Source organism: Spinacia oleracea, chromosome 4 (assembly GCF_020520425.1).
Source record: "Spinacia oleracea cultivar Varoflay chromosome 4, BTI_SOV_V1, whole genome shotgun sequence".
Lineage (NCBI taxonomy): Eukaryota > Viridiplantae > Streptophyta > Magnoliopsida > Caryophyllales > Amaranthaceae > Spinacia > Spinacia oleracea.
The window spans coordinates 165,948,529-165,975,115 of NC_079490.1; the positions used below are offsets into that span (position 1 = coordinate 165,948,529).

Here is a 26,587-nt window from a genome sequence, read left to right on the forward strand (position 1 = left end):
GCTCACACCTCAAGGTACGTCCAATTTATCGCCTTAAGACTACTCTTCTAGAGAACTTCTCTCTAGAATCCGAGCATCGTTCTTACTTAGGCATCGGAGGGGCTTTCCTCGGAAACACCCCCGAGGCTAGTGACTTTGCTCTTGTGCAGGTGAATTCGGACTCTACTCATTCAAACAAGCAAGATCTTCAACACATACAAAAGGGCCTTCATTCGAAGCCCATTGTTTCCATCTTTACAACACCGGAACATATACTATAATATATATTGACCGAAAAAAGTAAAAGTGTTAGAACAAATTAACAGTAAAACTTAGTGAACACACTAATATGTAGTTATAGTTATATTTATTGTTAAAAAAGGGCGAAAAGGAGGGGAAGATCGAAATGGATAAAAAGTATGACTTGGGTCCTAAGTATCTGGTTTCTGTTTCATAATTTCATAAACTACATAAGTGCGAAATCAAGCTGTATGCGTGACTTCACAAACCTATCACTTAAATATTCTAAGCTTTCTTTGTTTTCGATCGAATTGCTTTTTATCTTTTGATGCAGGAGGACAAGCAACATCTCCATTTGAGCAAAAATACATCAAAAACAGACCAGGTTAATTTCCTCATTTTCATTTTCATTTTCAATTTAATTTGTATTTATTGTTCAATTATATATGTTGGTCATTACTCACTAAATTAAACTTGATTTACTCGAAACAGGGTTTATATATGTTTCTACTGGCCTGTTTTCTAATTTCCGGTTTTGAGATTTTGAATGTTACATTATTGTATAATGAACTTCAAACTATATTCATATTTCTGCGCCCTACACTGCTAGTTGCCGGCCTATTTATGTTAACGTACTTTAGAAACTCGACGCAACTATATTAAAGACGCCAAAGTACTTCGTCGAGTTTTTTTTTTTTTTTTTTAAATAAATAAATAAATAAATAAACTTAGTAGAATATGTCTTGTATCCGTCAGTGAACAACCCGGCTAACACGAGGATTGGATCTCTTTAGGTCATAACCGAGTTGTATGCAGAGTGTAAATATGCACGATGTAAAAAGAGCAATCATCTTATCTCGATGTTGAACGAATGATATGGTAGCTAGTTTGTCTCATACTACATACGTACACGCATAAACCAAAGAGCAGAGAATAGTATATAAAATCGATCTTTAGGTTTTAACCTAGTTATATTCTGTAAAGTCCTCAAGATCAATAAAGTTTTCCTAGCTTGCCTATATATATTCCTTATATGTCTGTAGGTGGATGTAGCTAACATTTTTTTTTTTTTTTTTTGACATTCAGGTAACATATTATTTTGTTAATGAATCAGTACGTACGTTAAATTTTTGGGTTCTTTATTTGTGATCTTAATTGTCTTCTTGTATCTGTTATAACAATATTTAATTTTAATGATCGTATTAGCATGTTATGTTATAAGGTGATTGGAAATTTATAGTGTACAAAGTACAATCATCTGATCTTGATGTTGAACGTACGAATGATATATGGTAGCTAGTTTGTGTCATACTTGCATGCATGAATTGGAATGTGAACTATGCATTGGCTGAAATTTGAAATTAAATTTCAAAATTCAAAATTAATTTCCAAAAAAGGTTAGAAAATCAAATTGAAAAGGTTATATAAAACCGCAAATAACAATTGTTTAGATGAATTGAACTAGGCAGGCCTTGCCACAATTCTTCTATATTTTTTTGGGTGCGAATGAGGCACAAGGCCAATATAAATTACAAATGGAGACGGGGGAGTCAAAGTTGAGACCTATTGTATACATGCCCTTAGTCTTAACCACTAGACCAAGATATCAGTGGTACCGCAATTCTTCTATATGAAGATTCGGAAATCAATAAATCATTCACGGTCCCATGCATAATGCAAGTTCTGAGTTCTGACGCTGCTCATAAACTCACCAAATTGCATTCACGTGACCATGTTGTGTCTTTTACAGGCTATCATTTTCATGAATATGACTATATGAAAATATGAAATATGAGAATCAGGTTTCAATTCTACATGGAGTATATTTTGTGTTTAAGACTTTAGACGACCTCACGGCTAATAGGTGTTAATAAATTACAATACAGTAAAAATATAAATATAGATTAATATTTGACCAATCATCCTCAATATGTAACTTTTTTCCCCGCATATTTCCACTGTAATTTTTTAGATGTTCGATTATCATAAAGATTAATTGATACATACGAATCCGTATTAATCATAAAGATTAATTGTTACTGCAAACTAGTACGAAAGTAACTTTGCCTTGTTACCAAGAAATTGCTTAAATTAGCTGTATTACTGCAGAGATCTCCATAATTTAGAAGAGTACGAAAGGATGTCATGCCTAAAAATAAGTATCACTCATATAACTTTCCCATTTAGGGTAAATTTCTTTAAAAAATGGTACTCCATCATGAGAAATCCAACTTAGATCCTAAGTAGTTACTCCGTATTTCTACATTCATATTATTATTACTTAAAAAAAAATGGCTTTTTTTACGAGGTATTAGTAATTCCAGTCAGAGCCATTTTTATTTAAAACGTGCATATAATATGAAAGACAGGACTTTCCGAAATTAGAGGTACAAACTTTTAGGAAAGACGGCCTAATGGATACACCACTTTTATGTATGAGAACCAATTAATTATGCACTATAACTAATTAGTCAACCACTGAAACCAATTAATTAAGTCTGAAATTCAATTAGTTAATTAAGGAACGAAATCAATTCATTAAGCAATAAAACTGATTAGTTAAACGATGAGATCAATTAGTTAAGATTTTATGAGTTTTAGTTAATAATAAGTTTGTTCAAAAATAATAACTATTCGTCTCATAAATTTAAATATTTGTCTTTATACCTAAACTTTTTTATTATTAAATTAGTTATGATTTTATTACTTTTAGTTATGGTTTACACTAGTTTAGTAAGTACATAAAATATGGTCTAACTGTTTAACGGTCTTACACAAAAGTTTCTGAATTAGAGGTGACCACGAGGCCGGCCACCGGGTAAGGCCGTCTCACGGTCACTGTAATACCCTAATTAACTGCAAACAATAAGTCAATAACATCAGGGTGATGACAGTTTCCATTTCTTTTTGCGCGTTAAAAAACTTAGAAAAAGGAGATAGAAAGAAGAGAGAGAAAACGTTGCTTTCCCGCGTTTACCATCTTTCTTTTTTATACTTAGTAGCCACATTTCCTTTCCTAACCCTCTCTTCTTCCTCATGCGTGCAAGCCATTCTCTAATTTTCTCTCCATTTCTTGCTCATTAACGGTTTCAATTCTCTTCAAGCTTCTTCAATCTTCTTTCTCTCTCCACATTTACGTCGTTTTTCTTTCTCTAAAGCCTAACCCATCCATTTTCTAATCTCTCTAAAACAAAAAATATCTTAACAAAAATCTGGTTTCTTTGTCTCTTCTTCTTCTTCTAATCTCCTCTGTTCTTTTGTGCAGTATATAATAACAAAAAATATCTCATTTTATTCTGAGATTTCTAGGATTCTTCCCATCTGGGTTTTGTTCTTCTGTTCTGAATCTGAACTGGGTTTAGATTTTTCTTTTTTCCTCAAATTTCTAACTCTTTTCAAAAGAAATCATTAAAACACTGCATTTCTGGGTTCGGCTCTGTTTCATGGTTTACCAATAGGTAGATATTACTCTGAAGATTTGCAGACAAATTTAAGCGAAATTTTCTCTTTTCCAGTAATTCGTGTGTTGATTTTTGGGTTTTTTCTTGCAGTGTGATTAATTTAGGACTTGATATCTGAAGTTATGGGAGGACATATGAGCAAGAAAGCAGCTGAAAGTTCAACAGAAATCAGTAACTTCCAGTACACAACTGAGCTAACATCTTATGAAGCAGCCTGTAAAACTGATAGAGATTTGCAGTCCTTTGACACAAACCTCCATGCTAAAACCAGTCATGTGATCAACAGCTTAGCAGTCGGTGTCGAAGTCCGGTCTCTTTCGTTCGGTTCGATGAAGGAAGTCACTGAATGCTTGCTGGAGATGAACCAGGAAGTTGTGAAGGTCATCTTAGAGTGCAAGCAAGATATATGGAAAACACCAGAATTGTTTGAACTTGTGGAGGAATACTTTGAGAACAGTTTACAAACCCTTGATTTCTGTGCTGCATTAGAGAAATGCCTTAAAAGGGTTAAAGATAGCCAGTTGCTTATAATGGTGGCTATGCAGCAGTTTGAGGACGAGGGTGGTGCGGGGGAAACGAGGTACTCGAAAACTTTGGAAGAACTGAAGAATTTCAAGGCTGCTGGTGACCCTTTTACAGAGGAGTTTTTCCAGATATTTCAATCTGTATATAAACAGCAAGTCTCAATGCTTGAGAAGTTGCAACTTAGGAAGAGTAAACTGGATAAGAAGTTGAAATATGTTCATGCTTGGAAGAAGGTGTCTAACATCATATTTGTCGCCACCTTCGCCGCAGTTCTGATCTGCTCCGTGGTGGCGGCTGCCACCATGGCCCCGCCAGTTGCAGCGGCTGTAGCAGCTGCAACAGCGATCCCTGTGGGGTCCGTGGGGAAATGGATTGATTCCCTTTGGAAGAACTATGAGAATGCATTGAAGGGACAAAAGGAGGTCATTAGTAGTATGCAGGTAGGGACATATATTGCTATCAAGGACTTGGATAACATCAGGGTGTTGATAGATAAACTGGAAATCGAGCTTGAATCGCTCCTAAAAACTGCTGATTTCGCCATCACTGAAGATGCTGTTAAGATTGGGATTGAAGAGATAAAAAAGAAGATGGCTGTTTTTACGAAGAATGTCGAAGATTTGGGTGTTCAAGCTGATATCTGCAGTAGGGATATCAGAAGAGCAAGGACTGTTGTCCTGCAGAGGATCATCAAGCATCCTAACAACTGAAAAAGAAAGACTAACTTCATAATTTCATCCATTGTTATGTTGTTTGTGTTAGACACTTTGAATTTTAATTACATTATTTGTAATGCCTAAAATTGAATTATTATTCCAAAACCTGGGATTTAGATTCCTTTGATGCACATATTATTCACTAAATAAAGATATTCTTCATTTTAGTAGTTCAATTTTTTTTCTTTACTTATTCTGATGCATTTCATTTTTGTTTTTGTTTTCGGGTAACGAGAAACTTCCTAATAGACATAATCCAAAAGGAACTAGGGCAACCGATGTCGATATTGACATAGATTAGTCATATTAACTTTTTTGGTTTTGAGAGAGCTACAAAAGACAATGATGCAGACGAGATTTAATCTCAAGTCTTAGGTGTCACCTACCAAGACTTTACCAACTAAACAAGTTTGCATAATTGCATCCCTATAGACATATCATTGTAAAACCTCTTGACCGGCGTGGTATGAATCGGAGTAGGGCAACAATGATAAGAGTGAAATGTTATTATGAATTTCTGATATTAACATAAGATTAGCATATTGAAAAAACTCATTGCATGTCGTTTTTTAACATTTTTTACCAGCCTTTTGAACACTGGTTTCAGCTGGCTAATCCATCATAAGATTATTCTAAAGTTACTGACCAATATTCAAAGAAGATCAAAAGAAAAGACCTAAAGAATCCTGCTTTGAGGACCACCAGAGAAATAGTCAAAAAGTTTCTTGTGGTATAAGAAATAGTCCTAAAGCCTAAAAGTAAAGATAAATTCTATGATCCCATAAATAAAAAAAAGATAAATTGTATGAGGTAGAAAATGGTCCAATGTTTATGGCATAGAAAGAATCACGGACGCATTGATATAGACAAGGTTCGAACCAGTTCCAACCCCAAAACTTCGTCTGAAAAAGGTTGTAATGATTGCTTCGTATATCATTGACAAATAATGTGGCATAACATACGCTTGTAATTCGTAAACACATTCTTGACAAGCAAGAGACTTATGAATAGACCAATCTAGAAGCTTCATTTCGTGAAGAGTTAAACAAGAAGAAATGGCAAACATGATGCAGAGTATATCAAGTTAGGATGGCTTTGGATAGGTTATATGTTGCTTTCTCAAGAACAGTTACCTAACCATGTGCTTCCTAGTTCCTACCTTTCTAGAACAAAAATGATGTTGATCTTATTATCTTAATTAAGGAAACAATAGCCTAAATGGCTTAAGAAGAAAGGGTATTTTTGGAATCGCGTATCTTTGAGATGGGGTTATCATGACTTCATGTCCCACTAGTTCTAACGTTTTAGAGTATCCTACAATCTAAAGCTGGTGTTTGAGGGAAATGAAAGAGTTTATATATCATACTAAACAGAGACATTAACCTAAACGAAAGCATACAAATGTCGTTAATGAAGTGTTATCAGCTAAATCTCACTGCTAAAACAGGCTGAGTTAAGAGTGACATAGGCAAACTTCTGCAATTAGAGGAGACTAAACATTATTTACAATTTGTTATGCCTTTGTGTGGTTATTGTGGATAAGTAACAGAAGTTATCTTAAAGGACAAACAATGTGGTCAGGCTGATGCAATATAAATTTATGTGCATTATGCTGCAAGTAAAAGTATATGACATCATAAAGTCTTCCAGTATCAATAAGAGATTATTAGATAAGACTTACAAGTTCGACTAATTATCTAGTTTAGAATGTCGTTAAATTTCGAAGTGTAATTGAAGCGCCGTGTCTAAACCAATTATTTTCACATTGGCAGCAGCAGCAACAAATTGCAAAACTAACATCTCAAGAAAAATTAAGAGCTTGTTAATCTCAAATGATGGAATACTCCCTCCGTCCCTTAATACTCGACCTGTTTTGACCGGTCACGCTTGACAATGCACAACTTTGACCACCAATTTCTTTATTAAGATGAAGCCAACAACATATTATATACTAACATTTGTTTTCATATACTAGAAATAAAATAGGGTCAAAGTGAATTATGTGAATAGTGCAAAAAGTCAAACCGGGTTGAGTATTAAGGGACGGAGGGAGTACTAGCAAAATACAGAAGTGACAGATATATAGAAACTTACAATAAGTACAAACTAATCAGGAGGCAAGCATGAAACAATGGTAGAAATGTAGAATGACAAACAGGTATCATCCAAATGACATACAGAGTACAGAATCTAATTACAATGTTGAACATAATTAAGTCACATAGATAGAGCATGTAGAAGTTACTAATTAAGGCGCTAATCAAGTGATTGCTTAACATTGTTTTGCTTAAGCCATTGTTTTGGAAAGCAAAATATAGGTGAAGGTCGATAGTTAAACTTTGCTGCATATACTAAATAAAGGCATACTAGAAGTACGTATATCTTAAACCAGATGAAAGAGAAAAGGGTGAGGAATGTACAGATGCTTGTTAAAGTCAAGGCAGCAACAACTTTCACCAGGTACTTCATCATCCGGAGTTCATTCTCTGTTCCTTCGTTAGGGAAATGGTCTGTGGAGTGAAATTCAGAGAGAAGTTTGTCCTTTAGACAAAATGTGTTCATCAACCAAGTGCCCATCTCCTCCTCAGAGTCGGGAATGTTGCTGATTGGTATACGTCTAATGTGAATATGAACTTCAGATGGGTTTACTCCAAACACATTGTCCAAGAAAAAAGGGCAGCGAGGCTTGTACCCGATGGTAACATCATAAACTGCAGCAAAAACAAATTCTCAGGTAAAAAAAAAAATACATATAGGCTCCGTTTGGTTTGGTGTAAAACATTTTCAATGTAAAATGATTTTCCATGGAAAACATTTTCCAAGGGAAAACACAATTCCAAACTAGTTTTCTTTTGTTTGGTTCTTTAAAAGAAAATGGGAGAAGATGGTGAAGGCTGAGGGGAAGAAGGGAGAGGGAGGTAAGGAGGAAAGGGGGAAAAGTGATTTCCCTTCATTTCAAATGAAAAAAAAAATTCCACTTTTGAGGGAGATATGGAAAATGGTTTTCCGTCTCTTGCTAAACCAAACAACGTAAAATGATTGTAAAGGGGAAAATCGTTTTCCATGAAAACGTTTTACACCCTACCAAACGAAGCCATAACGGTTCATAGAAATATTAAACTCCATAGAAAGCAAAGAAGTGTAAACCTGCATCAAGAGAGTCCCTTAACTCTTCCATGCAGGCGAAGAAGCCCTTCGTTTTTGGAAGCAGAACATTTTTGAGGATGGGTAAACCATGATCAGCTGCATACTTTTGACTTCTAATGCACTTCCGTTCACTGTATCAGAACACAGATCATGGATGAACTTGGTAAATCATTAGATAATGATCATTCTCAAATAGGATATTACAAGAAGAAAAGCATGGAAAATCTTGAATATTCCTAAATCATGTATTCTGCAAGACCTTCAGCAATAGTCGAATAGCATACTCATAGAGTCACAATTATAATCAACTGAAATTCCCCTGCCCCCACCCATTCTGAATTTAAACAGGACAAGGCATTATTTTTACTAAAATTAGTAAACATTTCAGATCATGATCTTGCATATTCTCATGTTTATCTACAATAATATTTCAGCAGAATCCATTTGATGCAAAACCCTCATCATCCTAGTACAAGGGATACATAAATCATGCAATTATCACAGGTAGGATGAAGCTATTACAGTTATCTTAGTTAAAATAACCAATAAAAGAAAACTTGTCAACTTTGGATTAAACAATGAAAACATATGTTCATCTAATCATCATAATAAAGAAGTAATGGCATACGTGAAATCTGTGCCTTCTGGAAAAATAGCAAGCCAAAGGGGATCTTGGGGATCCTTCAGAGTTGAAAGCATATGATGCATGATCGGTTCATCAATCTCCCACTTTCTATGCACGGGAATGAATTCTAATATGTGAAATGCCCATCCAAATATAGGTAGGTTCATTAAGCTGCTCTTGAGAACATACTTGATATAACCCAGACTACCCTTTCTCAATGCCAGGTCCCATATGTACATCCAGTCAACCTCAGTTCTGTGGTTAGCAAGTAACAAAATACGCTCCTTGTCAGGAACAGTCTCTCCAGAGAAGACCACTTTAGTCTTATTGATTTTTTCAAATAGGAAAGGCCACAAAGCAAGCCAAGAAGCAAAGACTGCAGAAGTTAACTTTCTGCTGTAGTGTATGCTGAATAACCGTACTATAACTGCACTCACAAAACCAAAATACACCAGCATCATGAAGGCGGTTGAGACTAGCACCAGCAAACATATCACGCCTCTCAAAAACCTGAATGGTGTTAAAGAACGATTCTTCATGTTGGCATCCAAAGAAAGAGGTTTATTCACTTCCATTTTTTCACTATCACCCACTAGAACTTGTCAGCAAGGTGCTTTCCTTTCTACCCTGACATCCAAGGATCACTCAAGCTGTCAAATGAACGCGGTAAATGCTACCTTCTTTGGTCCAATCCAAGAGGTCGAGATCAATTTACTATCCCAATTCCAGGGATGCCTTTGGAAATGAAGAATGGTTCGAGATAGAAGAAGCAGTCACAAAATCACAAGTAGATAGCCTGGAATAAATCAACGAATGCATATATAACGATATAAGTTCCTTTTGTTATTACCAGAAATCAAATCAAATTGTTCTGCTAGCAGAAGAAAGCTATAGATAAGGCAAAGTGAAATCAAAAATAACAGTGGAAAATATAAAAAGAGTGAGTAAGAGGATGGAAGGCAGGCATTATTAAGAATAGGAATCAAGGACTGTATTTCCTAGCATTCAATGAGATAGTGTTTGAAGCCAAGACATTGCACATTGAAGTTAGTAAGTTACTATAAAGAAAATTGTTACAAGAACTGATATTGTTGTATATAAGCTAAAGAACCAAAGACAAACCTCCAAACATGGTTCACACACAACAGAAATCAGAACCTTCAAATGTACAAAGCCAAACTAGCCAAAATGAATTCACATCTCAATCACCATCCTTCATTTATGCCTTTCATCTGCCTTTTCAAGTTCATATCATCTTCCTCGACGATACTATCATATACTGAAACAAACTTCTAATCCTCCTTTAAGTAACCAACATTTGCTTAAAACCACAACACTCTAAAATGGTTGGTTAGGATTATTAACCATTCTTACACTACACTACTCTAGAAAGTGAAAATGACCACATTCTTCAAAATCACTTGTAATAATGGTTAAATCCCCATCAACAAACGGCATGCGCTTAAAATCCCAACTACAGCCCAATTCCTTTTATTCTACCAAGATCAACACAATTCACTATGGCAAAGCAAGCAGCAAAGATTACAAATAAAAATGCACTAAATATTTAGCAATGTCATCAAAATTTCTGCTTCCAAATTCCAAGATTATACCTTATCACACACAAAATTATAATTCCCCAATCTGGGTTGTCACTTGTCACAGTGTAGTCCAGGGTTTAGAAAATTTTGACAGATAATAAACAGAGAAAAACAGAGAAAAATAGTATTAAATTCAATGAAAGAAAAACAAAACATTAAAACCCATGAAAATTAGGTAATAATAAACTCGAATTGCCCAGAAAATATCATGAATCTAACCTCCGATTGCTTCAAGTTGATGGGTTTTCCAGGCAGGAAAAATGAGTGGGTTGAAACAAAAGTAAGGAGAAAAAAAGTAGTGGACATAAAATGGGGAAAATACTGTGTTAAAGGTGAAATTAATTAGCATACATTAGGGCAATTCGCATAGTATGGGCTATAAAAATTGAGGGGGAAATGAGAGTGAAAAATGTGGGCTATGGGCAGAAGAACTATGGCTGTCAAACAGTACTTGATGGACGAGGAGACATCATTCTGTACAAGAAATGAGAGTGCGGGAAATTGAGAGAAGCTCGACACTCGAGATGAGTGCTGGAATTATTTGTACTTCTACTCTCTCCCTCCCTTTAAAGGTTTGCTATAAAAATGGGATATGGATAATTTGTAAGGGACTGAGGATGTTCTATTTTTAGAATAGAAAAATGGGCTTAAAATACGCAAATTATGTGATGTTATGAGTAGTAATTTTACTAATTTTGTTTAATCAAGTACTCGTACTCACCTTGTGACTTGGAGATCACAGGATCGAGCCCCATCAGCTACAAAATGCTTGGAAGTGACTCAAACGAAGACCTGCGTAGCTGAACTGGTGAATCTGTGGTAGTTGCTGGTTCAGACCCTTCTTCTTATCTATTAAAAAAATAAATATAAAAGTACTCGTACTCCGTATAGTTTAATAAAAGTACTCCGTATAGTTTAATAAAAAAAAGTATATAGTTGGTGACAGTAAAATTCGAATGAAAAAAATATACTTAAGATAATGTGGAGCGTGAATTATTAGCCATATGTGAAAGTAGTACGGTGTATGGATTGTGAAGCACACATTCGAAATTGTTGAGGGAGATTGTCCATACTCCGTATTACACAAGGGCGTACAACTGGTTGTACGATCGAAACCAGAAATTGTTTTGTCAAGACGTTTAAGACCCCTATTAGACTGAAAAAAATTTCATAGTAATTTTTGATTGGTGCAACATATATTTTATTTATTGTAGTTGGTGCAAATGGTCAATATCTATACTACTTCGTATATATTAAAAGGCATTTCATGAAAACCATGGGTTGCATAAGATTCGAACTCGCGACCTTCAATTCCAACACTAGATCATTAACCATTTAAGCTATAACGCTTTACATGTTATCTTTGCAAAATGAATATTAATATAATATAGAATTATTATCTTGTAAAAATAATTCAAACATAATTTTGTTAAAGAATATAATAATTAATTATTATTCACATTATAATATGGGGCATCGCCCGGGCCAAAATACTAGTTTTATATATTAAAAGAAAAACTACAAATTTTCTTACTTAATGATTATAGAAGAGAAAAAATTACCAAAAATCTACTAAAAGAATGACCTCACTCCATAAAAGCTAGCTTTATATTGAATACGTTTCGAATGTAGAAATTGTTCCTCGATTTCTCTATATAAACTGATTTAAAATTGAAATGTTATAGGTTCTACTCCCTCCACCCCCTTTTGTTTTTTAAGTACTCCGTTTAGAGTGTCCCATTTTATTCTTTACATCGAGAACCTTTCCTTTTATATTATCACATTAGTGTCTTAATATTATGTCAAAATTTGTGCCAAATAATAATTTTAACCAATGAAATTCATTGAGTCATTTAATTTCTCACACTTTTCCATTGATGCATTAAAATTTTCACATTTTCCCATCGTCAGATTTTGGGTAAAAGTGAAAACATTATAAATAAATGTAATTTGCATTGTTTAAATAAAAACAGAAAGAATCTCAATCCATATTGTTAGTCGTTAAGCACGCATAATACAAAATGTAAAGAACAAAAAGGGACGGAGGGAGTAGAAATTAGTGACCTACTGTAGCTTGTAACTTATATTTTTGTTAGTGTATTTGATGTTAAAATGAGAATTAGGGATCTATCACCCTCGTTATTCATTCCCTTACCATGTTATAAAAAAAAAAAAAATCAATTATTCACTTTCAACATTTTACCTATTAAATTGAGAACCAGCACATTAAGTTAGATTTTAGCATATAACTATGTACATAAAATGTAATATTTACACTCGTTTGTAAGATGAAAACTATACACGAATAGGGGGATCTTCAAATGTGTTCTTATCATTTTCCATTTGTCTTATTTAGCCTCTCTGTCTTTATCTCGTCGTCTTACGCTCAAATCAAATTTCAATGAAACTGCTTCCTCAAGAAGCTTGATTTTTGGTTTGCTTCGTCGTTATTGTGAAGGGTTTTACTCCTTTTCATTATTGGGCCCTTATTTCTTTTGGCAAGGTTTTTTGGCGCAAGTAAGTAGAACTTCGTTATCCTAGAATCAATTTGCTTTCCATGTTAAAAAAAAATCATCGAGGAACTTAGTTTTGGCTTTCTTGATAAGCTAGCTAGTTTTTATTTTACATTCTTTTTGTTTTTATTCTATTTATTGGTTAATTTGGTTTATCCATTAGATAAGAGAAAATTTGAATTCGTCTTCCACTATTTTTTACGAAAGAATTTAAGATTCGTCTTTCAATCTTTCTTACAAAGAAACACAACAAAAGTAAATCATCAACAATCTCTTAATTAAAATTTATCAACAGTCCTACAAAGTAAAATTGAAATGAGCTGCAAAGTGGACAATTGGACATGTATATATTTACGGAGTATATATTATTAAATCTTCAAGACATGCATGACATTTCTCCATGTTTCACTATTACTTGGAAAAGGACATGGTATGACACACATTGTACATATGCTAACTCACCCAAAAAAAATGTTGGTATCAATGCTCGAACTCATGACCTTACTTTCATTGATTTAAAGTTTTAACCATCACTCCAATTCATCAATTTATGTTTTTTTTTTTAAAAAAAGCGCTATCAATGTTAACATAGAGTAACCATTAATAATAATAAAATTATACTTTATAAGTTTTTTTTTTGAAGTTATTCAAATAATACATGAAATTGTTAAAAATAGGTAATAGAAAATCGAAAAGGCTACATATATATATCCTAAGGGTATGAAACCCTTGGTTGTGATTGGTCTAAAATTTTAAATTTCATGTGGGGTTGCTATTTTAGATTTAAATTTTAATCCCATGGGGTTACTTATGTGAAAACAACCAATAGGGAATAAACATTTTACTTTTTGGCCGGCTAGCCTATTATATATGTTTTGTCCCTAAAAAGGTTTATAACTCAAGGTACAATTTGTAATTTAAGAAATTTCTTATATGGTACTCCGTATCGTATAAGTGAAATATAAAAAATCAAATTTTATACAAATCAAGTAAATTACTAAAAAAATTCGTAAAACAATCTTAGTTCTTAAATAATATAAGAAAAAAATGAAGGAAAACTCCTTTTTTTTTTTGGAACTTACTCACTCAATCAAAAAACCTTATACTCCCCAGTATAATGAAATTTACAATATATATCAGTGATTTTTTTAAAATAATTTCAAAAATCGTATAAATAACCATAGCACCGCCCGGGCCAATAACACTAGTTACCCCCCTAAAATTTAATAATATCGATAACCATAAGCCCAAACACAAATGAATAACATTATACATTGTATACCCTTTGTTTAAATAGTTTAAATAGACATATTTGTATTTCTCTAATTATAACAAAACGAGCCTGTAAAAAAACAAAAAATTATATCTTATATGAAATACATTTTTTTTACAAAAATACATGGCGCCACCGTTTTTTATACCGGTCTAACTAATCAACACAAAATTAGATTAAGATTGCGAAAATTGATTTTGATACACTCATCGATTGATTTTGACACACCTCCTTATGAAATACGAAGTATTACACATCACTATGCTTTCATAATGAGTTCACGGTCCACCTAAATCATTTTCAAAGATTACATCCATACAACTCTCGTGCTAAAAGGCTATTTCCCTAGCTGTCAACAAATAATGGAGTATAGCATCTAAAAAACAACGGCAACTTTTGTATAAAACCGCCTTACCGGAAAGACCACTTTGATTGTTTAACTAATTGGTTCTATTGGTTAACTAATTAGTTCTAGTGCTTAACTAATTATTTTCATTGTCTAACTAATTTGTTTCAGTGCTTAACTAATTAGTTCAAGTGTTTAACTAATTGATTTAATTGCTTAACTTATAGGACATCAATGTGGTCTTTTGTGTAAGACCGCCTTATATAAAAGTTTGTAAAAAAACAAATAGTCCGTAATAGATTACGCTCCCTAGCTGTCAACCAATAATGGAGTATAGCATCTAAAAAACAAATAGTCCGTAATAGATTACGCTAATGACTTGTTGGCCTAATAGAAGACTGAGGGTTTATACACACGATTCTCATATTCGAATCCCTTTGAAATCGTAATTTACATCGCATTTGTGGTCGGTTTGCCTAAAACCAAAAGAAACTAAAACAAGTAATGGGCTACGTTGTTTGTGTACACCGGTTCATGTTCCGGTTCATGTTCCATAGAGAACTTCTTTACGTTTCTCCCTGCTCAAGTCTCCTAAACTTCCCACATAATTTTAGTCGCCATTTCTCAATTTAATCACATCTTAAAATCCTCTCTCCAAACACATTCTACTATTACTAGCAGGCTAGCAGCATTTTCTCAGTGAAAGAAAAACTCAATTTCCATGGAGATCGATTTCCAAGAGTTTCAACTTAGCACCGAACTTCGAGGTCACGAAGACGACGTAAGTTCATCCCTTTCTCACTTTATTTCCAATTTCTGTTGCTTAAATTTGATAATTCCCAACTGCAATGATCGGAAATGAAAACCCTAATTGACGCGGGATGTTAATATGATTGCGATTGAATTCTAGGTTAGGGGAATTTGTGTTTGCGACAATGCGGGAATTGTGACGTCGTCCAGGGACAGAACTGTCAGATTTTGGTCGGTTGATCCGGCGAACAAGTATAGAGTGCGGGAGTCGCCGAAGATTATGGTTGGACACACTAGTTTTGTCGGCCCGCTTGCGTGGATTTCTCCGAATGATGAGTTTCCTGAAGGTGGGATTGTGTCCGGTGGGATGGATACTTTGGTGATGGTGTGGGACGTAAAGAGTGGCGAGAGAGTCCATGTTTTGAGGGGTCATCAAATGCAGGTCACCGGAATTGCTTTGGATGATCGCGATATTATCACTTCATCCGTGGATTGGTATATTATATCTATGCTTCTGTTTTTGAACGTTGTGTTGATAATGTTTATACTAGCAATTTTGATTGTTCTTAGTCTTTGTAATGTTGTTAGTATTTAGATTGTTCAAAATGTTTGTTATGCTGTTAGATTTTCGATTGTTCTGGTTAGTGCTGCATTAAGCAGTGGACAGGAAGAGTGAAATTCTATTAAAAATAATCAGCAGTGTCCTGGTCAATAACTGTGGAGTGTTTACTCTTCGAAGTAATATATGAAGTATTGATTTGTGATTTAAAGTTGTAAAGAACACTCTCTCTAGGTTTATCTTAGTAGGAATATCTTTTTTAGTATGTGGTTTCCTAGGAATACATAAGTACATTAATAAGAGGATCTTTTTGAGGATGTGGTTTCCTAGGAATACATTAACAGGAAGATCTTTTTAGTATGTGTTTTTCTTGCTGGTAGCAGTGAACAATAAAAATCAAACGTTGTATGGGCTGATTAAGAAAGTCAAATGTTTCCTATTATATTGGGGTGGTGGGAGTAGTTGATCTTGGGGATTAGTATGACAATATTATGCTGTGTTGTTAGGTAGCCACAGGTCCTTTTTAGATGGGAGTTACAACATGCTAACAAAGAAGTGAGTATAGTTAAGGGTGCATGGGTATCGTTTCTGGTCCATTTTTGTACTTGTAACCAAGTTGTTGGTTTTCCTCTTGAACTGATATCACTAGACAAGTAGGTATGGGAGAAGTGTGAAACATATCACGGTTTTAATATACCGTATAGCAATTTGTATTTGTAACAGTCTGGTCATCTGCCAAAAAATATAAAAGTTGTGGTGACAGTATTTAGCAATCCAAATTTCTTACTTATGTTCTTCTTTCTGCCACATTTTCTAGCACTTTAAAACGATGGAGAAATGGGAAGGCTGTGGAGTCCTGGGAGGCTCATAATGCTCCAGTACAAGCTGTTATGAAGCTACCCTCAGGCGAGCTGGCCACAGGTGTGTTTGTGTTTGTGTGTGTGGCATTTATCTAAATGCAATGGTACTTTCCAATGATCAGCAATAGATTGCCGCATGTGTGTGTGCTGCGCATGATCAGCAATAGATTGCCACAAATGTCATGAGCTTTTTGTCTAACTTTCATTTTCTTGTCTGTGAAACTCCAGGATCCAGTGACACAACCCTTAAACTGTGGAAGGGAAAAACATGTGTACACACGTTTATTGGACATAGTGGTTAGTTGTTAATTGTTATACACCATTCCACATGAAACTTATCGGCTTGATTATCAGAAAAAAAGAGATTATCACTTCTCAGCTGTTATCATTCCTGTACTTATGATTTCCATGAACTTTACAGATACTGTACGAGGTCTGGCTGCTATGTCAGATTTAGGAGTACTCTCTGCTTCCCATGATGGGTAAGAAGGTTTCTTTGCTTGTTCCTCTTTCTCGTGCTTATTTCTACTTGTATCAGTTGAATGTATTCATGTAATAGACTACAAGTTACTGTTCTATCCTAATATTGTATTAGACAACTGAAGCATGTCCTACGTCAAAGCTTCATTCTACTGGATAAATGTTTATCCATTTGATCTTTTGTACTTCCCTAGCTCTTTACCAGCCTTTTCTACCCTTCAATTTTCTATAATAAACCAAGAGTTATGTTGGTTGGGTGGTTCCCATTTAATGGTGGATTATTATATTCTTTTTAGCTCTGTGCGACTCTGGGCCTTGACGGGTCAAGTTCTGATGGAGATGGTTGGTCACACATCAATCGTATATTCTGTTGATTCACATGTCTCTGGTCATATTGCTAGTGGCAGTGAAGATTGCTCGACAAAGATATGGAAAGGTCGGTTTACTCTCTCTTACTGTGGTTCACTTCATAAAGCCATTTTATATTTCTGGAAGTAGATTTATGCCTTGTTCTTCCCTTGCTATTTATATCTAGCAGTTACAGCTCTTGGATCATCTCTCTGGCTTTAAGGACATATTGAATATACTTTCTTGATCAAATACATGCTTCTTTTTTATGAACTACATATTGAATATAAAGTATCACTCTTGAATTGTGTGGTGTAGACTGAATTATGTGGGTAACTGACTCACTTTTGATCACGTTAAGTAAGTAGACAATTTTAGTAGGACATCCTAAAGAGGAAGGGTGGACCATTTTTAGTTTTTTGTGTGATGGAGATATTGGTGAACTAGATGGAAAAGAGTCAGTCTTTATATTCAAACCAACATTTGAGATCTTATTTTGGCATCATCTTTTGTGTGGTTGGATATAAACTTGTTCATTAGACAAAGTTTTGTCACATTGTTTTCCAATTGGCTAAAGGCAGGAGCTCATAGAGTTCTTGGTTCGTGCACCTTTAGCTAGTTGGGTAGTGGTATAGATGCCATGCACTTAATTAGTTAATTCACAATTTAGGGAAAAGTTTTGATGTGGATCATTGGCACTGTGTTTCCTCGTTTCCATTTGGAACTTTCCTTAACACAGGGCTCCGTGTAGGCTGGGTTAAGGACGTACTTATCTCATCCGGCCCAGGGTTCTGTGCAGGATGGGTTAGAGGCATCCTTATCTCATCCTGTAACTCCGTAAGAATGTTCTCGAATGTTACGTAATCAATGTAATTGCTACTTCTGGATTGATAATTTGTCTTAGTTTTGCTTGCTTTCTGATTTGTATATTCGTGGTGGAGGTTTTGTTTATTATTATAGGAATTGAATGACTAATGTTTTGTAGATTAACTGTTCATTTTTTATTGTGACATTTGGTTTATGCACTAGCTCTTTCATTATTGAAAATAATCAATTTCTCAATGATGACCTTTGAATATTTCGCGCTGCTGCATCATGCTGTCTCGCCTGCTCTGCACCTGATACGCCGTAACTAGCATTTTCTGAAACAATTTTGGATACATCTATGCTTTTTTGTCATCAATTTATGAAGAAAAAAACATCCTTGTGCAGATGGTGTATGTGTTCAAAGTATTGAGCATCCTGGATGTGTTTGGGATGTCAAGTTCTTGGAAAATGGGGATCTTGTTACAGCATGTTCAGATGGAGTAGTGCGCATCTGGACAACACATGCAGATAGAATAGCAGATCCTATGGAGCGCGATTCATATTTGTCACAACTTTCTAGTTACAAGATCAGTAGGTATATGAGCCTACATTTCAATATACCTTGTAATTCTAGGACACTTTCTTAGCTTGTATAATAATAATAAATTGATATCCACGCCTTTGATGCTTATGCCCGTCAGTGCGATATTTGGAAAACCCTGGAAACAGATCTTTGTACATGAAAATGACAGCATTATGCAGTAGGCTAATATATTTTTTTTTTTTTTTCCCCGTCCATTCAGAGAATGGTTTGTTTTTGTGAAATCATGATTATATGTATTCTATATGTTATACTGAAGAATCACCATCTCCCCATCAGGACTAATTCAAAGTTATTCTTGTTGGTGTCAGAAAGAGAGTTGGAGGCTTGAAATTAGAAGAATTACCCGGATTGGATTCTTTACAAGCTCCAGGTTTGGATGCTTGTAGTTCTTATATAAAATTGGCAGTGCTTGCACTTTGCCACATCATCAGTATGATTCTTGCTATTTTGATTTTGGTTTGAATTTGGACATATCTTATTTATTCTCCCATTTTCCAGGTACAAGTGACGGACAAACAAAGGTTGTCAGGGAAGGAGACAACGGTGTTGCATATTCTTGGAACATGAAAGAGTACAAGTGGGATAAAGTATTGTAAACTGTGCCCCTGTTTGATACTTTTCTTTCTTTCTTTATACTCCCTCCGTATTTTTTTAGGAGTTACATGTTGACTGCCACAAGATTAAGAAATGAGAGTTGAATGTAATATAAATAATAAAGCAAGTGGGGGAGGGGAGTAATAAACAAATAGAAAAAGATGGTGGGAAAAGTATTTTAATCAAAGTAGAGAGGGAGTTTATTGTAGTGGAGTGGTGTCCCCATAGAAAAGTAAGATATATTAAATAATTTGGGAGTGGGTAAAAAACTTGCCAAAAATAGAAATGTAACCCCCTAATAAAATACGGAGGGTTATCATATTAGTTCTGGTTATAATTCGTTTTAGATCTGTTTGTTGTTGTGAATTCCCGTTTTTTATGGTCATGTAATTTGTAGAGTCTATGAACTTGGTGGTGGGGTGCAAGTTTGGAACTGTAAATTCCTATGGTCTCATTCGATACCACTGGGTTTTCAGTTTCCAGCTTTTGTGTGATAAAAATCAAAATTTGCTTGTCAGATTTCATTTTAAGAAGTTTATTGTTGTCTGCCAGATAATTACATTAAACCCATATCTAAACACGATTATAGATTTAAAAAAAATAATAGTTGAAATCCCACATTGATATGCCAAATGCACTGTAAGCTATTGTTCGTTCATCTTGTCATTAGTATTAGCCTTTTAGTCTCTTGGGGCTTTCTGTGCCTTGTTGGTTGTCTAGTTGGTGATAATACCTTTGTAGAAGTCTTGGTTTCTGTCTATTTGGGTGCTAATGATAGTCTTGTTGGCTCTCTGACTCAGTTCTACTTCTGAGAATTACCGATGTGAATGCCGTTCTTGCTGAGCTATTTAACTTTTAAGGCCCAAAAACCTGCTATTAGATTTTGTTGTTTTAGCTTTTGACTTTGATGGAGATCAATTCTGTGGCCATTATCATTATGTTGTTGTGTACCATGTGTAATTTTGCTAGTGGTTATGCTGTTGGATATCAAACGTTTATCACCAATTCCGTATCATTTTCCTCAATGAACATATATACGTAGAGGATTATTTTGTTATTTCTCTTTGCTTGTCCTTCATGTTAGCCGACCCCAAATTTTTTTGGGACTAAGGCTTTGTTGTTGTTGTTGTTGTTGTTGTTCTCTTTGCTTGTCCATTCTTTTGTTGCTAACATGTATGAAGTTTCTTCTCAGATTGGTGAGGTTGTTGATGGACCCGGGGATGGCCTTAAGCGCCCTGTACTTGATGGAAAGGAGTATGATCATGGTGAGTAGCTTTTGGTTGGAAAATAAAACCGTAGCTATGTTGAATGCTGGACTAATTACCATCTGCTGTTTTGATATTCATCTAAGATTTGTTGACAAGTGTTGGCGAAATGAGCTGTTGAACTTCTTATGCTGCGTGTTATCTAATTTGCATTTGTTTGTTTACCTTCTCATTTTTGTGTATATTTTGTGTCTAGTGTTTGATGTTGATATTGGAGACGGGGAGCCTATTCGTAAGCTGCCTTATAATCGATCAGGTATCTTTTTAGTTTTTGGATATCGAAGCTTCTTTGATGGTTAGTCTAGACGTCATGTTTCTTTTATCTGTCAGTGGCATTGTTGTAGGCTTGTAGCCGTAAGTATCTTGTTAGAGTATCAGAGTATGCAGTCACATGTTTCAATTCTTTGTCAGATTTTGTTTTTTTTTATGATTCCCTGCTTCACCATGATTTTACGTTTCAATGACATCTGTTGATTTTCCTGTAGATAATCCATTTGACACTGCTGATAAGTGGCTTCTTAAGGAGAATCTTCCAATTTCTTATCGCCAGCAAGTTGTTGATTTCATTCTAGAGAACACTGGTCAAAAGGCATTTTCTTTTGATCCATCATTCCGCGATCCTTACACTGGATGTAAGTTGAATATCTTTTTCTTTTTGCTTGAACAGTAGCAATCTTAATATCACTTTATATAATATATTTACTTTGTGGTGTGTTACAGCCAATGCCTATATACCTGGGGATACGTCTTCTAAACCTGGTATGCGCTTCTGTTGTAAATTTGATTTGCAGTTGATAATCATGACAAGTTTTAGAGCTTAAGGTCCTGAATTATTAGTTTTTAGGCTTACTGACGTAAACTTTGCCTTCAATTGACAGCTATTTCTACTAAACCTACTTTCAAGCATATCCCCAAGGTATGCTTATGCTATTCTTTTTGACATTTATGGTGTTTTTGAGCAATCTGATGCCAGATTCATTTCCTAGGAAAAGAAAGGAAAACTTATAATGCAGATTAAGAAAACTTTTCCCTTTCTGCCATCCATTGGTCATGCAAAATCAATCAAGGAATAAATTTTGTAGATATGCATTATTGTCCACTCATGGATGGATATATTGATTGTATCTCGGATTTCCATGTTGATAATAACGTCTCAAATTTTAAATATTATCTTCATTACTCATATTAGTAGTTTTTCATCAAGATCCTTATATTGGGAAGTGTCAATGTTGTTTTGGCGAGTTAGCACTCAGCAGTAGGATGTATCAGATAGTCTGGTCATGGGATTTATCAATTTCTCTTGAGGAAAAACTGGAACTAGTACTCCAGCAATTCTTGAATATGGTGCTAATTTGAAGCTAAAAAGTTTGTTGAGTACACATATTCTACTACTAAATTGCTGAACAATCTGCAGAATGACAACCCTTTTAGAATTTCTTCTTTTGCTAACAATGCTGGTCAAAAGTGCATGTCTTTGGAAATCCAAGAGTCTGTTTTAACATTTGAGAGTTCCTGAACCCTTACAGAGGATTAATATTCTTAAATGTTCTTTTTGCAGAAAGGAGTCTTAGTGTTTGACGTGGCCCAATTTGACGGGATTCTGAAAAAGATGTCTGAATTTAACAATGCTCTTCTCGCAGACAAGGTAGGTGTTTCACATATCTTCCTTACTTATTCTGGTGCCATATCTGCCTTTATATTTATTATGGTTGACATTTTATGCTTTCTAGGCAACATATACTCTCTTCGTCCCTAAAAGATTGAACCATTCGACTTATACAGTCTTTAAGACACGTCTTAAACCGTTAATGTACCCATTTCCGAACAAATATAATATACATTGTTAGTATCACAGAAATATACATTGAAAAATCGAACAAGATCCAACACGAGTATATTGCAGAGTATCTCTTATGGATTAGTGAGAACTAATGAGGAAACTTATACATGATGGTTGTAATATTAATTTGTTGACAGATTGATAATCGGCTAAAACTTGTAGCATTGTTGTGACTTGTTTTGGTTTCATTGTGGTTCTATTTTGCTTACTTATTTGAATTTGGCTTCGTAATACATATTCTGAATGATTTGTTCCTGTTCCCATTTGAAGGACCAGACCCAGCTGTCATGTACAGAAGTGGAAACGTCTAGAATTGGTGCTGTGTTAAAGATTTTGAAAGATACATCACGTTATCACAGTAGCAATTTTGCAGATGTAGACATTGAGTTGCTGTTAAAATTGCTGAACTCATGGCCATTATCCATGATTTTTCCAGGTCTGTTTGCTGAAAGATGTGTCATCTTCTTCATTATCTATATTTTGCTGCTCAACAGTACTCTGGATTGTTCTTTATCATCTTTCAGCTGTGAGCATTAATTTTGTTTTTGTACATGATTTTCTGTCATTATTGCAGAATCTTGAAACTGCATGCTCATATATGCTGGTTGTCCTTCTAAACATGAACTCTGTAATGCATATGCTAGTTGTCATTCTAAACTCGAACTCAGTTCTGCAGCGTATTATCCTTATGAATTTCACACTAAACGTATGCCATTTTCTGGTTATGGGATCTGTGTCTTCTCATCTTTGTTTCCATTATTTGCAGTTATTGACATCCTGCGAATGATGATTTTGCACCCTGATGGAGCTTCTAAATTGCTCAAACTTATAAACAATGGAAATGGTACTTCCAACTTCTTTCCTTAATTACTTTGGTTTTATTTATTATTTATACTCTGAGATATAGACATAGAGTATATCATTATAGGAGTTAATGACTCAATGGGACACCAAGGAGTGATATTCACGTGAAAGTGCCATGAGCACAATATTCAGCAAGATAAAAATCATTGACACAACTTTTTTTCCCAGCAGTACATTTTTTAAAAAATTGCTCAGAACTCAGTATCCAAGCTGTACGGTTTTTGGAATAGAAAATAAATTATTCATTCTTTCTCTTGGTGATTTCTTGAGCCAGTAATTAAAAGCTCTATGCGGCAGGCAGCTACGCAGAACCTAGTTCATATGTGTCTATATAGCTTACTGATGTATAAAGATAATTGATGCCCTTTCCTTTCCAGTTCTCCCTTACCTCGACTTTTCATTTTGTCAGTGTTTTCACCCTTCACTTTGTAGCAGAAATGTAAGTGAATGCTTACTGTGTATATATTGGTCTGTCCAGATGCACTAATGGAGTTGATCAAGAAAGTTACGATGAGTCCAGTGATTCCGGCGAATATTTTAACTGGTCTTCGTGCATTAAACAATCTATTTAAGAACACTGGTTTCCATCAGTGGCTTCAATTTCATCGTAGTGAGGTTTGTCTCTTCCATTCTCCAAACGGCACATTTGATGGTGACGTTGGTTGACATTCTTCTGTTATTGCCCGGTCTTGCAGATACTTGATGCATTTTCTGGTTGTTACACATCTAATAAGAATGTACAACTTGCTTATTCCACATTAATTCTCAAGTAAGTATTTTCCATCTTTTTGTATTACACTATTACTCCTTATTTTCACATATTCTTCCACCTTAGTTCTCTCTTTTTCTCTCTCCCCGTGCTTGAGCTGTTGACGGGGGACCTCCCCAAGCATCTAAGTGTGGATAATGATACTTTTCCATAATTTGTTATTTAATGGATTAGAGTATCCTGTTCATTTCTGTTCCCACTTCCATTTGATCGATTTTAGTTGTAGATTGACTTGCATCAAAGTTCATTTTGCTGTTCTGCTTATAGCTAGTTCAAGTATTAGAAATTGGGTTCTTGAGACAGCTTGAAGTCAGAATTTGTTTAGTGTTCATGCATTATATTTATAGATCATTGTAATTTCAGGGTTTCTGTGTGACTGGAACAATAAAATCATGTTGTCTAACCTTTGTAATTGTCACTTTTACAGTTTTGCTGTGCTGTTGATTGAAAAGAAAGATGAAGAAGGGCAATCACAAGTTTTATCAGCTGCTCTTGAGGTAGAATCCTTTGGTTCCTTTCAGCAGCCCTATGTATCAAGTTGCTTTTGTGTTCATGAGTAAAACAGTATAATTATAACAGTAATGGAGGGACACAAGGCTTGAACAACCTAACTCTCAGTACTGTGGTGCTCTGGCCAGAGTGAAGCTAATCTTTTGTGAATTATTTTTTGAAGGATAAAGGAATTCCCACCAATTAGGATAGACTAATTTACTTGTTCTGTTTCACCCTTCACTTGACTAATTTTCTTTTTCCACAATTTTTTGTCTGCTGCCTTTTGAATTGGAAATTGCTTCCGGAAGAAAAATACCAACGCACTATTACTTGTCAATTTTGACTACCAAGTACCAACATAATAGCCAGAGTCCGCGTGCTTAACCTTTAAAGTAAATTTTGAATCGAGGAGTATTTGTTGTGCTAATAAACTGATCATGCAAGTTGTTGATGTATGCCGATATAGAAGTGTTGCTTTAAAGTGGTTTTTCGCTGTTTACAGGTTGCTGAAGCAGAAAATTTGGATCTGGATTCAAAGTTTCGTGCTCTGGTTGCTATTGGATCACTGGTATGTTCTTTTTTGTGTGTGTACGTGTTTTTGGAGTGCCGGTGGGGTATTTATATATTAAGAGGTTGTTTTTTAATCGTTAACTATTGCCAGCTCTGTAGAGCTTCTGGAGGGATAATGTCCTGTAGTTTTTTTATGTGCAAGTCTTTTGGATGTTTATGTGGTCTCTTTTTCAGCTTAATTTTTCAGAATAATTGTATTGAAATCTCTTATTTTGCTTTCTTCCAATCGCATTACTTGCCAAACCTTTATGCATGTAGTACACTCATTTTACAAGTTTGCGAAATGTTTGTTGTTTGCAATATTTGGGAGTCTTTTGTCTCTTAATAGTCATATATTGGCTTATTAGTACACGCACCAATAACGTTCTTCCCGCCAATAATTTTTGTGTAGATAATTCTGGCTTGTTCACAGGTTATATGTTGTCTCTTTTGTGCTTTCTCGGTTCAAATATATTTCTGTTGATGGATATGGGCTCTGATGAGTTCCTTTGAGTTGGGTTGTTTGTGTATAATTAGTGGCAATAGTAAGAGTGATACAATAAAGATGTTTCAGACTAACATTCTGTATGGCAGTGCCTATGCATTAATTATGCGACTTTTTGAAAGCATTCATTTTGGCTGCTGAATTCAGTGGCTGTCGTGTCTAGCATTACGTTTTGCCGTTTTGGTGTATGCTGTTATAACTTATTTTGATTTGCTGGTTCGCTCCCCTTCCCATCTTTCGAGTATACAGTACATTGTTGATAGCATTGAATTTTGATGCAGATGCTTGACGGTTCTATGAAACAAATAGCGTTGGATTTTGATGTTGAGGGCATTGCAAAAGCTGCAAAATCTTCCAAGGATACAAAAGTTGCTGAAGTCGGGTCTGATATTGAAGCACTAGCGAAGCAAAGGTAGATCAGGTTATTTAGATGAAAACCACGCATCATGTCGCCTTTTTAACTTTAGGTCTCGATTCTTGAGGGAAGATACTACCAAACCAACGCATGAAAGTGAATCATAGTGATCTCCTGATTTGTATAGTTGTATAAGTATTGTAACCTCTATTTTTTGGGGTTTTATATTTGTATAACGGCCACTGTGATTTCTTGTTGCAGTGTTTTTTACGTTAAAATGTTACATGAATGATTTTTTCCTAGACCAATAATATTATGATCTGGGTTCTTTCAAAAACAATAAAATATTATGATCTGGGGCCTTGCGATCTTTTTCCAGCAAAGCAAGGGAATGATCTGTTGCCCCAATTATCTTCCTCCGGAATACCTAAAGGACCCCTATTGACTATTGTACGCATGTTTTAGCATTTTATGGTTTATGCAACCCATAAAAATTATATTAGCTTTATGCTGGCATAAT

General features: G+C 34.9%; 3 protein-coding genes across 6 annotated transcripts; 2 read left to right on the forward strand and 1 right to left on the reverse strand.

The window, feature by feature from the left end:
• The first annotated feature begins 452 nt into the window (after window positions 1-452).
• Window positions 453-5,097, forward strand: LOC110806250 (UPF0496 protein At4g34320). 2 transcript variants are annotated; one of them, XM_056842237.1, is made up of 2 exons: window positions 453-604; window positions 3,771-5,097. In XM_056842237.1, exon 2 carries the CDS (start codon window positions 3,803-3,805, stop codon window positions 4,913-4,915), a length of 1,113 nt encoding a protein of 370 aa, XP_056698215.1. In that variant the 5' UTR covers window positions 453-604; window positions 3,771-3,802; the 3' UTR covers window positions 4,916-5,097. The 2 variants fall into 2 exon arrangements, with proteins under 2 accessions (XP_056698215.1, XP_021867582.2); XM_022011890.2 differs by lacking the exon at window positions 453-604 and adding an exon at window positions 3,235-3,677.
• Window positions 5,098-7,047: 1,950 nt separating this feature from the next.
• Window positions 7,048-10,836, reverse strand: LOC110806248 (probable 1-acyl-sn-glycerol-3-phosphate acyltransferase 5). Of its 3 annotated transcripts, none has more exons than XM_022011887.2 (4): window positions 10,514-10,836; window positions 8,697-9,489; window positions 8,069-8,199; window positions 7,048-7,632 (listed from the first exon to the last, which is right to left on the reverse strand). In XM_022011887.2, the coding sequence occupies exons 2-4, from the start codon at window positions 9,266-9,268 to the stop codon at window positions 7,178-7,180; spliced, it is 1,158 nt and encodes a 385-aa protein (XP_021867579.2). In that variant the 5' UTR covers window positions 9,269-9,489; window positions 10,514-10,836; the 3' UTR covers window positions 7,048-7,177. The 3 variants fall into 3 exon arrangements, with proteins under 3 accessions (XP_021867579.2, XP_021867581.2, XP_021867580.2); XM_022011889.2 differs by lacking the exon at window positions 10,514-10,836 and adding an exon at window positions 10,307-10,487; XM_022011888.2 differs by lacking the exon at window positions 10,514-10,836 and adding an exon at window positions 9,816-9,969.
• Window positions 10,837-14,955: 4,119 nt separating this feature from the next.
• On the forward strand, window positions 14,956-26,429 carry LOC110806240 (uncharacterized). The gene is made up of 22 exons (XM_022011881.2): window positions 14,956-15,207; window positions 15,337-15,671; window positions 16,553-16,656; window positions 16,824-16,892; window positions 17,017-17,077; window positions 17,372-17,511; window positions 18,636-18,825; window positions 19,143-19,204; window positions 19,333-19,421; window positions 20,621-20,693; window positions 20,890-20,949; window positions 21,179-21,325; window positions 21,414-21,452; window positions 21,572-21,609; window positions 22,252-22,338; window positions 22,804-22,969; window positions 23,300-23,377; window positions 23,876-24,012; window positions 24,093-24,166; window positions 24,594-24,663; window positions 25,161-25,226; window positions 25,994-26,429. Exons 1-22 carry the CDS (start codon window positions 15,148-15,150, stop codon window positions 26,126-26,128), a joined length of 2,280 nt encoding a protein of 759 aa, XP_021867573.1. The 5' UTR covers window positions 14,956-15,147; the 3' UTR covers window positions 26,129-26,429.
• The last annotated feature ends 158 nt before the right edge of the window (window positions 26,430-26,587 follow it).